The 11,823-nt window shown below is 39.4% G+C and overlaps 1 protein-coding gene across 1 annotated transcript; it reads right to left on the minus strand.

Moving 5' to 3' along the window:
• Positions 1 to 3,952: 3,952 nt before the first annotated feature.
• Positions 3,953 to 10,327, minus strand: CCKAR (cholecystokinin A receptor). The gene is made up of 5 exons (XM_010178700.1): positions 10,044 to 10,327; positions 9,048 to 9,299; positions 6,763 to 7,024; positions 5,109 to 5,236; positions 3,953 to 4,479 (listed from the first exon to the last, which is right to left on the minus strand). The coding sequence occupies exons 1-5, from the start codon at positions 10,162 to 10,164 to the stop codon at positions 3,953 to 3,955; spliced, it is 1,290 nt and encodes a 429-aa protein (XP_010177002.1). The 5' UTR covers positions 10,165 to 10,327.
• Positions 10,328 to 11,823: the final 1,496 nt, after the last annotated feature.

Here is an 11,823-nt window from a genome sequence, read left to right on the forward strand (position 1 = left end):
CAGTGTTATACCTCACGCTATATGGTTGCTTATCAGGATTTCCCTGGTGGGCCCTGCCTGTGAGGTCCCATGAAAGGCAGCTATCTTCAGATCAGCCCTCTGCCCCGGTGCAGCTGCGTGCGTGCTCCGAGCCAGTGCCCACTTCTAGGGGAAATCCTGCTAAGTGCTGTCAGAAACATGTGTCTGTCTGCTTGCTGTTTGTATGTTTGTATTGTATCGTGTTATTTCAGCATTGCCTGATCCTGAAATAATCTATTCCAAGCCAGAAAAGTGTTGTGATGAGCTACGACACATGAATGCAGGTTGCACTGTGCCAAGCTGGGAGGCAGGAGGGACCCCGGACAACCTCACCACCTTGCCAAGAAGGGCTTAACCACATTGGAAAAGAGGCTATGACTCATGTAAGAGGGGGTGTAAACCTTTAGTAGCTGCAGTCCCAAATCCATATGCTGCTTTTCATTCAGAGCACCTCTATTTTGCCTTGGCAACAGTGAAGTATACCCTTAATTTGACCCCCCCACCAAGTGCTGTGTGTATTTCAGGGCATCTGTCTTAAAGCAGGCTCTAATATTAGAGGTTGCAAGTAATAATGACAGAAGTAGCAAAGGAGGAATTGGATGTTATTTAGCACTACAGTTTTGTTTTATGAACAAGAATATACGTATGTTTGACCATGCCAGGAGCCAGCATTCAAGAGAGATGATGTGTGAACTCAGACGTGGGGTCACAAGAGGAGATTGCCAAACTGCTGTGCTGTGGGCAGGCTGTATTGCTCGGAGCAATGTGTTTCAGGAGTCTGCCAACCTGGGATGATGGGGGGAAATGAAGATGAGAGAGGTCTCTGGGAAAGTAAATCTGGGAAGGAAAATAAACCTGTCAAAGAGGAAAAAAAAGTCAGCAATTGTTGGGGGGAGGAAGTAGCCTAGAGACTGGGAAGAGTATAGAAGAAAAAAAGATGGTGACATGCAGCCGAAAGGGTAAGAGAAAGACAAAGGGAGAAACAAACCTGGGAATCAGAGGAGAAAGGGGAAGAAGAGAAAAACTTCAGAGATTTATGGGCATTATACACCTGAAATTTATGGTTTTACCATTTGTCTGCTACACAACAAACAGTTGCTTTTAGATACGGCCTACTGTAGATTTTTAGGATAGGTTTTCTCCCCCCTACTCCTATAAACTAACATTAAAATAAGGAGACTTCATGGACTTCTTTATTTTGATATGTTTATTCCACCCATATTTATTGTTGAAGGTACATTTCCATTAACAGCAATATCTGAATTAATGGTGCTGGAAGGATCCCACAGCTCTTTAGCAATGAAAGGGCAACATTTGGAGCCAGGAATAACTTGTGCAACTCACAGATTGGGGAAAATAGCATGAAGATGCACGCAGGTTGGAGAAAGGCTGAAATTTCCTGTGCTAGGAGACCAGGGCAGAAGAAGACAAAGTGACTGGATTGCAATATTGCATTCAAAAAACTTAATTCCTACTCATTGCTGGGATTTGGCTCATGACTTTGGGAGCTCGGTCAAAGAGCTAATGTGTTGGTGTGAAAAGAAAAAAGGTGCGTAGGGGGCAATGGAGGAGAATAAGGACACGTGCACAGACGAGCCAGGAACAGGAAATGTGTCCTGCTCCACCAGGATCTTATTCTGCCTCCCTCCTTTCATCACCTCCAAATTGTGCTCTGTGAGTGAGGAATCAATCAGAGACTCTGGTCCTTTCAGCCACGGGTACTGGAGGCTGCAGGGGGCTGTGATCTGATTAAGGCATTGTTGAAAACAGCTTTTGCCTTTCATCTGGAACCCCCTTCCTCAGGCTGAACCAGCAGGAGCAGGTGAATGGTACACGTACGTTATGTGGGCTCTAAAGGTACCAGAGAACCTACATTTACCAAAAAAAAATTGCCTTTTAAAGTGCATACAGAGCTGTGAAGCAGACTGTCTTGCTTTGCAGTGTCAGTCAGCAATATTCACATCCTGTGTATTATTAAAATATGACTTCTTATTTTATTTAAACGACAATTTTTAAACTATGTCTTGTAATAAAGCCAGACTTTCAAATGGTATAAAATACTTCACAAATATATTTTCTGCTCTCACTGTTCCAGATAAATTCAAAAGCAGCAACAGTTTTTCCTTCAGTTTCAACACACAGGTCAGGCTTGTAAAGAGTCTCATTCTGCATCCTTAAGTGAAGTAAAATTTTCATTTCAGTATTATGAATTAAATCCCATAATTTAATTTAGTGGGTATTTGCAAAAGGTCAGATCAATGTCAAGAGTCTCAACACCATTCCAGGAACAGTGCTACTTTATTGATGTGTCAGGCAAAACATTGTTTCTGTGGATTGTGTATAAATAGTGTTTAGATTTTTTTTAATTTCCTGTCTGTGGACAGGCTGGATGCAAAAAAAGTAATAGCCAAAGTTGTGTGCTAAGTTGTATGGCTAAACCATTTCAGGCAATAACTGAGTGCAGAAACATGGCTCTGGGTGCCTGGAACTCAAACAACATTTCCAATTTAAAATCATTCTGTAAAGAGATCAGATTTTCCTGATTAAAAACCTCGAGATTGGTTATATTTAATAACCACATCTACATTTCACGCTGCGCTCAAATTTAATCTCTGTCTAATAACAAGCTTTTTAAATTATATTGACCCAGCTAGAAGACAGAAGCGTCTCCCACAGGATATTTTCCCAAAACACAATAAATGCTACAACTTCTGCTGAGCGCCAGAGAGCAAAGGGCATGACCCAAACACCCACACTCACCCACGCACTGCATGGGAAAACCTGAATTCCTTGCTCAATAAACTACCAGCAGTTACAGCATTCAAAGATTATTTTTTTTCTGTGTTGATTCTGTTTACAAATACATGTAGTTGGAGAAAATAGTTGTTCCAAAGTTTAGAAAAGCTGTGTTTTCTGACAGTCTTTCTGCCTTTGCTCGTTGTGGGTGCTGTTTCTGCCTTTCTGTGTCCCATAGCTTCTGTTTTCATGTAGGCAGTCCCACAACAGCAGTGACTGTCAATATCTTTGTGAAATATCTTACTGCCATGGCCATTGTCCTGCATCTTCAGTCCTGTGTTTTTTGGAAAATGACCTCTTTGCCTTTATCCCAAGATTTTACCCTTGTGATAGTTTCCACGCAAGCCTTTGGGGCTCACCTAAGACCCTGCCGCCTGCACGCGTGGGTGCTTGCAGCAGCACAGAAGAAAGCCACTTCTTTGTGCGTTTTCTATGAGATTCACTTAAACCAAAAATACATGAAATTATGTTAACTTAGGTTATTGCCTAAATGAAGAATGCATTTCATCCACAAAGTCACCAACATTTATTTTCATTTTATTAAAAAAAAAAATTACTTAAAAGCACTATTTTGACACGGACAAGCCCATTCTCCTCACCTCAAAATTCTTCTTTTAATTGACTGTAACACCAAGATGATCTCAACATGTATCAGCTCAGCAAAAACAATGTGAAAAAAGTACTACAAAGGTAAAGGAAAGATTTTGATTATGAGGCATAGATATTGAAGTGAAGACTGCAATACGTGTATTCATGTTTGAGGAGAGTCTGTTAGCATCTTGGAAATTTTAAGACATACTGAGAACTGCAGCCAAAAACTGAGCTAAGCTGTGGATGTAAAGGACATCAATTTTTACAGGAGAATTTATGGCAAATAGAGCATCTTCTATGGCTTTTTATAAAGTTCCTTATCTTTAAAGAGCCCTCTTCCTCCTTTGTACTTCTGAAGGGAAAGAGATACAAAGCTCAGGCAGTGATAGCACCCATTTCCCATAAAATTCTCACTGTTTACTATCAGCTGAAGTGTTTCATTACCTCAGAACTAAATCAAGTTCAGCTGATGCCGCAGTCACTTTCCAAGACCAGATGGTTAATACTTGAATTTCTATAGGCCGCTCGTTGCCTCTTCTGAAGTAGTTCAGGGGGGTGCAGATGCGTTCATGTGCGTGTAAGAACATTTGGAGAGTGAAGCCCTTGTTGTCTTCCCCTCCTCTTCATCACCAACCTCTCCCTGTATTGCAGGGGACTTTTGCTTAGCACAGCAGGTGAAGGTGGCTAGAAAACCCATGCGGAAGCGCTTGTTCATAAAGCAGTATATGATAGGGTTCACGCAGGCAGAAGTGTAGGACAACAAGTGGATGAAGGAGATAGGAGCTCCTGAGAGACGCTGGTCGGCCGATGCGGTGTCAAACGCACGCCAGGCATTGACACTGAAGATAGGAGTCCAGCAAAGGAAAAACAAAATCACGATCACCATCAGCATGCGGATGACGAGTTTCTTGGCCATTAAGTTGGCAGAAGAGCTGTTGCTTCTCACCCTCTCTATTTTGCTATGGCTGGTAGCAGAGAGCTGTTGCAATGGCATTTTCCTTTTTCTTTTGGTTTTGTTGAGGTAGCATCCATCTCCATCCTCATATTTGATGCTGCAGGTACTTATTTTTCTTTCTGCACATAGAAATTAGTACTTAAGTAGTTGGCAAAATATCTCTGAACAGTGTCTCAAAATACAAAACAAACTATGGAGTCTAAGTCTTAATAAATAACATAATTTCTGGCTGAACAACTGCTGCAAAGAAAGCACTGTCCTAATTCTGAGTCGGTTGTGTATCAGCTGCTCTCCGTCTGCTATCTGCCAGTATTTTCACATCTCAACTCCACACAAATTGATGCAGAAGATGTAAGAACACTGCTTGCTCAAGTATTTACATAAGATAATTTTCAAAATTATATGTTTCTATCTTAATTTGACTATTTTTGTTGTGGTGTTTATTTATAGAAGTGGTCCTCAGCCATGGACAGAATAAAACCTTGGTATTTCTATAATAAGCCCATTAGAAATTTAACATATTCTGCCCAGAGTCTTTGCAAACAAGCCATAGGTGGGGAATTATTTGTTGGTGAATAATGAAATAACTCCAATCAACAAAGGCATCTGGCAGTTCACAAACATAACTGACTATAATTGGTATTTTTGCAAATAGAAAATTTTGCTTTTAGTAGCCTCAAGATGACTGCTTGTATCTTCAACTCTGACTTATAAAAAACCCCAGAACTAAACTTAAATGTATTGTTACCTCGTGAAGATTTTCTCTGACTGGTATCAAATTTTATTCCTCTGTAGAGTTCCAAAGAAATGAGGCCATACGCAACCATCATTATAATACCAGGTATAAGAAAGAGTATGAGTAGCAGGAAAACATACCTAAAGAATGAAAAGACAAACTGTGACCAGGGGACAGCACAGACCCAGATAAACTCCTTTTTCTCCAGATGAGAATTGGCAGAGTGGGAGTGAAGATATGGATTTAAAGATTTTGCTAATTTTTTTTCATTATAAGCATTATTTTGACTGCTCTGGAAATGAGAAGCCACCCAGAGAAATACAGCAGGAACAATGCTAATGTGGCTGCAAAACACCCATCACCCAACCTGCACAGGCCCAGAGGAGATGAGCACTCCCGGTGTGGGTAAAGGGGGCAGAGGTCTCTTTGTCTATGAAGTGGAGCTCTCGGCTGTAACCAGGTGAGCACTGGATGCTCTGTTGCTTTGAATGATGTAAAATTTGTCTTGCAGAAGCCAAATGAGCAGCTGCTGGTTCTCAAAGGAGCCCCTGGTACTCCAATCGCTACTCAGTGAGATCTGACTTGCCAAGGGTGGTGGCACACTTGGGCAGGGACAGAGCAGCCCCCACCTGGGCTTTCATCCTTGGGGCCATGCAGAGCCCCTGAGGAGGGATCCCAGGGCCAGCAACCTTCCCTTCGCTAAAGAAAGACGCTTTTACTTGGTTGCATATCTGTTACTCTCCTAGGCAGCTTCTCTAATGGGATTAAAAGCTGGGGAAATAATTCTGTTTAAATGCATTCATAAGCCTACATCCCTTCTGCTCCCTGGGACTTTGGTGCAAACTCATTAACGCACCTGGGAATCTGCAATGACACCATGGAAAACAGAATTATTCCCTGTAACTTCCCTCCTCATCTGTACATACTCGCAAATACCTGAGACTACCAAAAACATTCATACAATTCGCTGTGTTTGTGGATACACCACGCTGAAGTGGCGCATACTTTCAACTTGTTCCCAGTTCCAACTGACCTTAAGTAGTGAAAAAAAATCTTACGTCTTCTCAGTGCCAGTTAAAGCATTTGGTCATCGTACAAGGACATGACGTCTAAATAATATTGTTGCTTGGTAGTACTGCTATGGACCTGTAGGACTTGGAGCACTGTCTCTCCCCTCATCTCTCTGCTCCTGTTCTCTGTAAATGACCACCAAAAGGGTTCAGTTCTCAGGAGTGGCATTTATGATCTCTCCAAGTTCTTGTATTTTGCAGACAGAGGAGCACTCACATGTATTTGTGTTTTTCAAAGATTAATCAGTGATTTCTCTGAAAATATTTAAATTTATGTATAAACATGTGGAAGCAGTATTCCTACTCGAAGAGTGAGAGATGCTTTCTTTATAGCAACAGTAGGGGCTTAGCAGACCATAGTGTGTGACAATCATTGCCGTGTTGGGTAGCACTCCTATGACAAGGGAAAAGTCAAACAAGTGTCAAAATGTAAGCAGCTTAAAAATATGATTTTATTTTTTTTTTACTTCTTAAATAAGCATGATAGAAGTGTAGATGTCTGCTGAAGGTTAATATCGGATTTTCAATAGGCTTAATGCTACCATGAAATCCTATTTTCCAACAGATACATTTGCTAACAGTCGGTTATGTCTTACCAGGACTGCTGAATGACATCACTTGGCCAAAGGAGCCGACACATATTTGCTGTGGTGTTGTTATACTTGGTAAAAGGTACCAGTTTGCTGTAAATTGGGTACGGTGACATGATAGTAAAGGAAGCACACCAGGTAGCAGCAATCACTTTCAAGGCATGAGATTTTGTCTGCCAGACCCTGGACTGCAGAGGTTTGCAGATGGCACTGTATCTCTCCAGAGATATGGCAACCAAGTTGAATGTAGATACACTTACAGAGATACCTATATATAAAATAAAAGTTATTCTCCTGTTTTAAACATTCATGATATTTTTGAATAGTCTTGCCAACTTCCTGTACGCATATAGAAAATGAAAAATAGAGCAAACCATTTATAAACTAACATATTTATAAGTATCATGCTGATTAGGGCAGGAAAGAATGTGTGGGCACTGGGTCCAGGCCTCCAGACTGATGTTCCTGCTCTGCACTTCTCTAACTCCAGAAGTCCAAGAGAAAAAGTTCGTTCTGTCAAACCATGAAATTCTGATAACAGAGAAAGAAGATGCTTCCCCTGCTAATTCTCCTCTTTGCTACTGTGGTTTATATACTCGAGTAATTAACTGAATTTTAAACAAGCATTTGAAATCCATGGGATTATGCTGTTAATTACACTTCTAACTCAGAAGTTCATAGTCCCTATTCTAATGTTCTAATTTTTCTAAGTGTCCTGCTTGACTGGTGATCTGACTTTCTCATTCGAGAGAATTAAATATGCTATCACCTTTTTAATTATATACTAATGGAGTTACAAAGCAGGAAAAATGAAGTCATGAAGCAGAATCCTTTTCCTTCAAGTGCCCTTAATTTCTCCTGCTTGTATATTATAAAATACAATAAACACTGTAAAATACAGTGGTGTGTATTTCTATCACTGAGGAGTCCCAGTTTATCACTGCAAGATTATCAATATTTCTTCTAACTTGATCACAAATTTTTCATTCAGTGGATGAGCTTTCATTTAATAGTCTTTGTGATTGTTCTAATGTGGGTCAAAATATAAAATGCCAATATCTTCACAGTCTCCTTTACACAAATTATATGTAATTTAAAATAAGTCTTCCTACATCTTAAAATGAGAGATTAAGAGAATAGGTGATAAAAAGAATGTCAGTCTCTGTTTATCAACAGAAACCTCTGTTTACCTGAATTGCTAATGGGAAATATCCATTCTGATTCTTAAAATAAAATGCCCTCATAATGAAAAACTTTATGTTTGAAAATATTTCACTGGATTTTTTTTAATAAAGTAATTTACACATTGTGAAATAAGAGAAAGATGACAGCACTTCAGTAATTTTTATGGTATTTATGGCAGCAATTCATTATAATTGTTTAAACATGGCCTTTAGTTTTATTGGCTTTATCTACAAAAATATGTTGATTTCCCATTTGCACACTTTAGGTGCGTACTTTCACATTACATCAAACCTCTCAAGGGCATGAGTTGAAAGGAGACTTAAGGTTTCTGTAGTTAACTGAGGGTCTCCCAAGGTAGCAAAAACTTTACATTATGTTCTCCTTTCTTTTTTTAAACAAGCAAGCAAATGCACAGAAATTATTGAAGGTGAGATAAAATCATTTACACAGACATACATAATCCATGCATTTTGAAACTCTTGGCTGCTGGCTCCACAGCCGAAGGACACATAAAAGGCACAGAAGAGCATAAAAGAGCAAGGCACATAAAAGTGGTGCTTCTTAAAGTCAGCCTCTAAAAACCATATCTGTATTGTGTGGTGTCCTGATCACACCAGGTCTGTTCTCAGAAAGTGCTTGCCCTAACTTTCAGCCCCGCAAATGACACCTACGTTGGCCTATCGGGTTTTTTTCATGTAACACTGCTACCAAAAATCTGAGGGCAAAATCTGCCCTTAGTGAGGATTGTACAATCCTGTAATCCTGATAGGTTCCCAAACACTGCCCATAGTTCCGTCAGTGATGGGTAAGCAAGCGCATGTGCTGGCTTCCTCATTAAAGCCTGATCATGCAACAGACTTCTCACTTAACCTGATCCAGCAAAACATGTCTCTGTGTCATTAAAATTAAGTGGTGCCTCTATGTTTTGCTGGATCAGACTGAGGAAACCAGAACCATGAAGATTTGCACTACAAAGTTGTTTCTTTGTGATTTTGCTAACTATTCAACGGCAGATAGAAACTATCAGCTTTTTTGTGGTCTTTAATGACCCACTCTTGTATCTCATTAGTCAGTCTTCAGAATAAGTATAAACTTCCAAGACTTACCCATGAAATAAGTAGCAGTTTTGCAAACAGCACTACCAAAAATAAAATCTTTCAGCAGGTTGGGAATGAGGGTGAATGGCATGCAGAAAATGCAGAGCATCAGGTCGCTGACTGCTAGGGACAGCAGAAATGTGTTGGTGACTGTTCTCATCCGCTTGTTTCTTATCAGCACTGTAATTACCAGAATGTTCCCCAAAACACTGAGCAGAAATATCAAACAGTACAGCAGAATACGAATTATCTGATGCAAATCTGAAAATTGTCACAAGGAAAAAACGGTTATAGTACACAGCTCAGACTAGTATATGTTTCATCCTTTAGACAAAAGGTAAAAGTCTTTCTATATTGAGTTTTATTAAGGTTTATGTCTTTACACCAATGCAAAATCAGTGGAAGTTCTGAAATTCTTAAAGTTATTCTGATCCACCTGAATTGCATAACATTAAAATATAATACGTGCAATACAATGTACATTTGGTGAGCCAAATATAACTTCTTAAAGCACGCTCTGCTCACACTACTTAGTGTGCACCACTTACCATGCGACCTTCTCCTTTGTGCAGAAGTAAGAAACAATACAGCAATCAAAAATATTTAAATACATGAATTTTTTTCAGCCTCAGAGTGCTATTATTTAATATTTAATCACTTTCATACATGGTATCAGATCAGATAACTCCGTTGTTATTGAATTGCTCAAAAAGTAAAAATCACCTTTCTCCAAGTCATCAGCAGAGCTGTTTACATGTTGTGCCCAATAGTGCTACTCTTTAAGTTTTCCATTATATCCCAATTTTGATTTAGTTGAAATTTTAACTTGGAAAGCCAGCACATAGTCGATTCTTTCCTGTCTGTTTCTCATCCTAACTTATCAGCAAGCAGTGGATTTTGCACTCTCTCACAGAAAAAGCCTTGTGTAGCTGTTTCTTTCCATAGTATCTCTAATTCCAGTTAGAACTAAAACTGCCTGACAAAAATCTATTTTTCTCTACATACCTTTAGAAGAATAAGGTGGATCATTCACACAGAAAAAAGTGTCATTTTCCAAGATGATATCACACAGGAAAGCAGTAATATTGGTACTGTTCCCGAGGAAGCTGGCATCAACTACTTCCATTCTTCAGTATTCACAGGTTAGCTCAGATGAGGAAAAGGGTGGGTTGGTAACTATCTGTCCATTCCTTCAGTAAACAAATACATTTCTGAATGAAATCTTCAGGAGAAATATGAGAGACGCAGTTGTGCAAGAAAGCTCTCCTAACTCTCCATCAGGAACACTCGGCACACAGAGTCCTGTTCAGGCTGAACACAATTTATTTCCACGGCACACAGGGCAGTTTGGAAAAGCCAAGCATGCATGCACATACACACTCACACGTATGCACACACATCCACACACGCACACATCCCCTCCGGTACTTTTTTAGATCCACCCTCTTCTGTTACTGCCCTTCTGTTGGGATTATGAGCAGGCTAGAAAAAGATTACTGCATTAACCCTTTGCAAGATTGTTTCTGCTCACGGCTCTGCAATATTTCTCAGAGGGAGTCTGTATTGCCACGACCAATAAATCACATCCAGTGAGTGATGAGAGTGATAAATCCGTCACTCAACGAACAACATTTAAAATGGTAAGAGCAGCTGAATAAAAGGGCACAGAAGAGAAAAACAGTGAAGGTTTGGCATGCCTCACATGAAAACCATTCTTATCTCTTCACATTTTTTGGAGCAGACTGAAGACTGAGTATGCTCAGAAAAACAAGAGCTGTTACATTTATCTAATTTGGTGAAGTGCTAACTTCATACAAAAGTGTTGTGCATGCCTGATCCAAACCTCAGGAAATCAACAGAAAAACTCACTAATTTCAGTGTTCTTGGATCAAACTGTATGAAAGTATGATATTAGAACTGTCAGATAATATAAGCAGAAGCCCACACATTTTCTCAGTGCAAGGACTTGTATATGACTTGAATACAAACTTGATGAACTGATAAACTGCAGCGCATTAGTTACACGTTAGTGTAAAACGCAACAGTCTTGACTGTTTAAAAGAAACCCTTTCTTCTGAGTTCTGCTTTTTAAATATATAAACATCATCCTTTCTGGTGTTTCCACAAAGTCATGGGCTTTTAACTTTCTGTATATAGCTTGATTACAGCAAAAAATATGTAAATTAATATTATAAATTAATCCCTGCTATAACTCGATTGAAAACAAATTTCACATTTAAACTCTCTTCTAGTTAAATTGGCAGAGCAATAACAGGTTCTAAATAACAGGTTCAGATCCCTTAGAGTTGATATACAAAGACTGGAAGGCCTGGGTTTCTTCTCCAGCCTCGCTCTATAGTGTTATTAACAGGAATGGATACATAGGAGAGCTGACAGAAAAGTTACATCTAAGGTTCTATTTTCTAAATTACCTTTTCCTTAGCATATTAATTATATTTTTCCCATTTTTTAATGGGTTCTTGCAGTTTTTAAAAATCTGAGGTCAAACAATTGAAGCTGGCAATCAGTGCATATGATGCGTAACTTTTTCAACTGAAAGAAACTCAGTCCAGCAGGACTCAACTTCAGCGTTGAAGGTGAAACATACTGGTAGGAAATGAATCCAGAATGTCATGTTCTGGTTTATTTTTCCACCTGTGAATCTCAAAATGGGAGGAAATTATATTGAAGAAATAGAAGTTGAAGTAAGTTTCCATTTTTGCATTGATTGAGCATTAAGCTTGAATGTTAGATACCAACATCTCCAAAAACCCTATATTCTCTT

This window comes from Mesitornis unicolor, unplaced genomic scaffold, assembly GCF_000695765.1.
Source record: "Mesitornis unicolor isolate BGI_N332 unplaced genomic scaffold, ASM69576v1 scaffold22132, whole genome shotgun sequence".
Classification (NCBI taxonomy): Eukaryota; Metazoa; Chordata; class Aves; order Mesitornithiformes; family Mesitornithidae; genus Mesitornis; species Mesitornis unicolor.

What these genes read in the sequence shown, in the direction of transcription:
- CCKAR (XM_010178700.1), bottom strand. Translation starts at nt 10,164, where the DNA reads ATGGAAGTAGTTGATGCCAGCTTCCTCGGGAACAGTACCAATATTACT. An exon ending in AACTGCTACTTATTTCATGG is followed by an intron (nt 7,025 to 9,047) that starts GTAAGTCTTGGA and finishes TTTTATATATAG; the next exon opens with GTATCTCTGTAAGTGTATCT. An exon ending in GATGTCATTCAGCAGTCCTG is followed by an intron (nt 5,237 to 6,762) that starts GTAAGACATAAC and finishes TTCATTCTTTAG; the next exon opens with GTATGTTTTCCTGCTACTCA.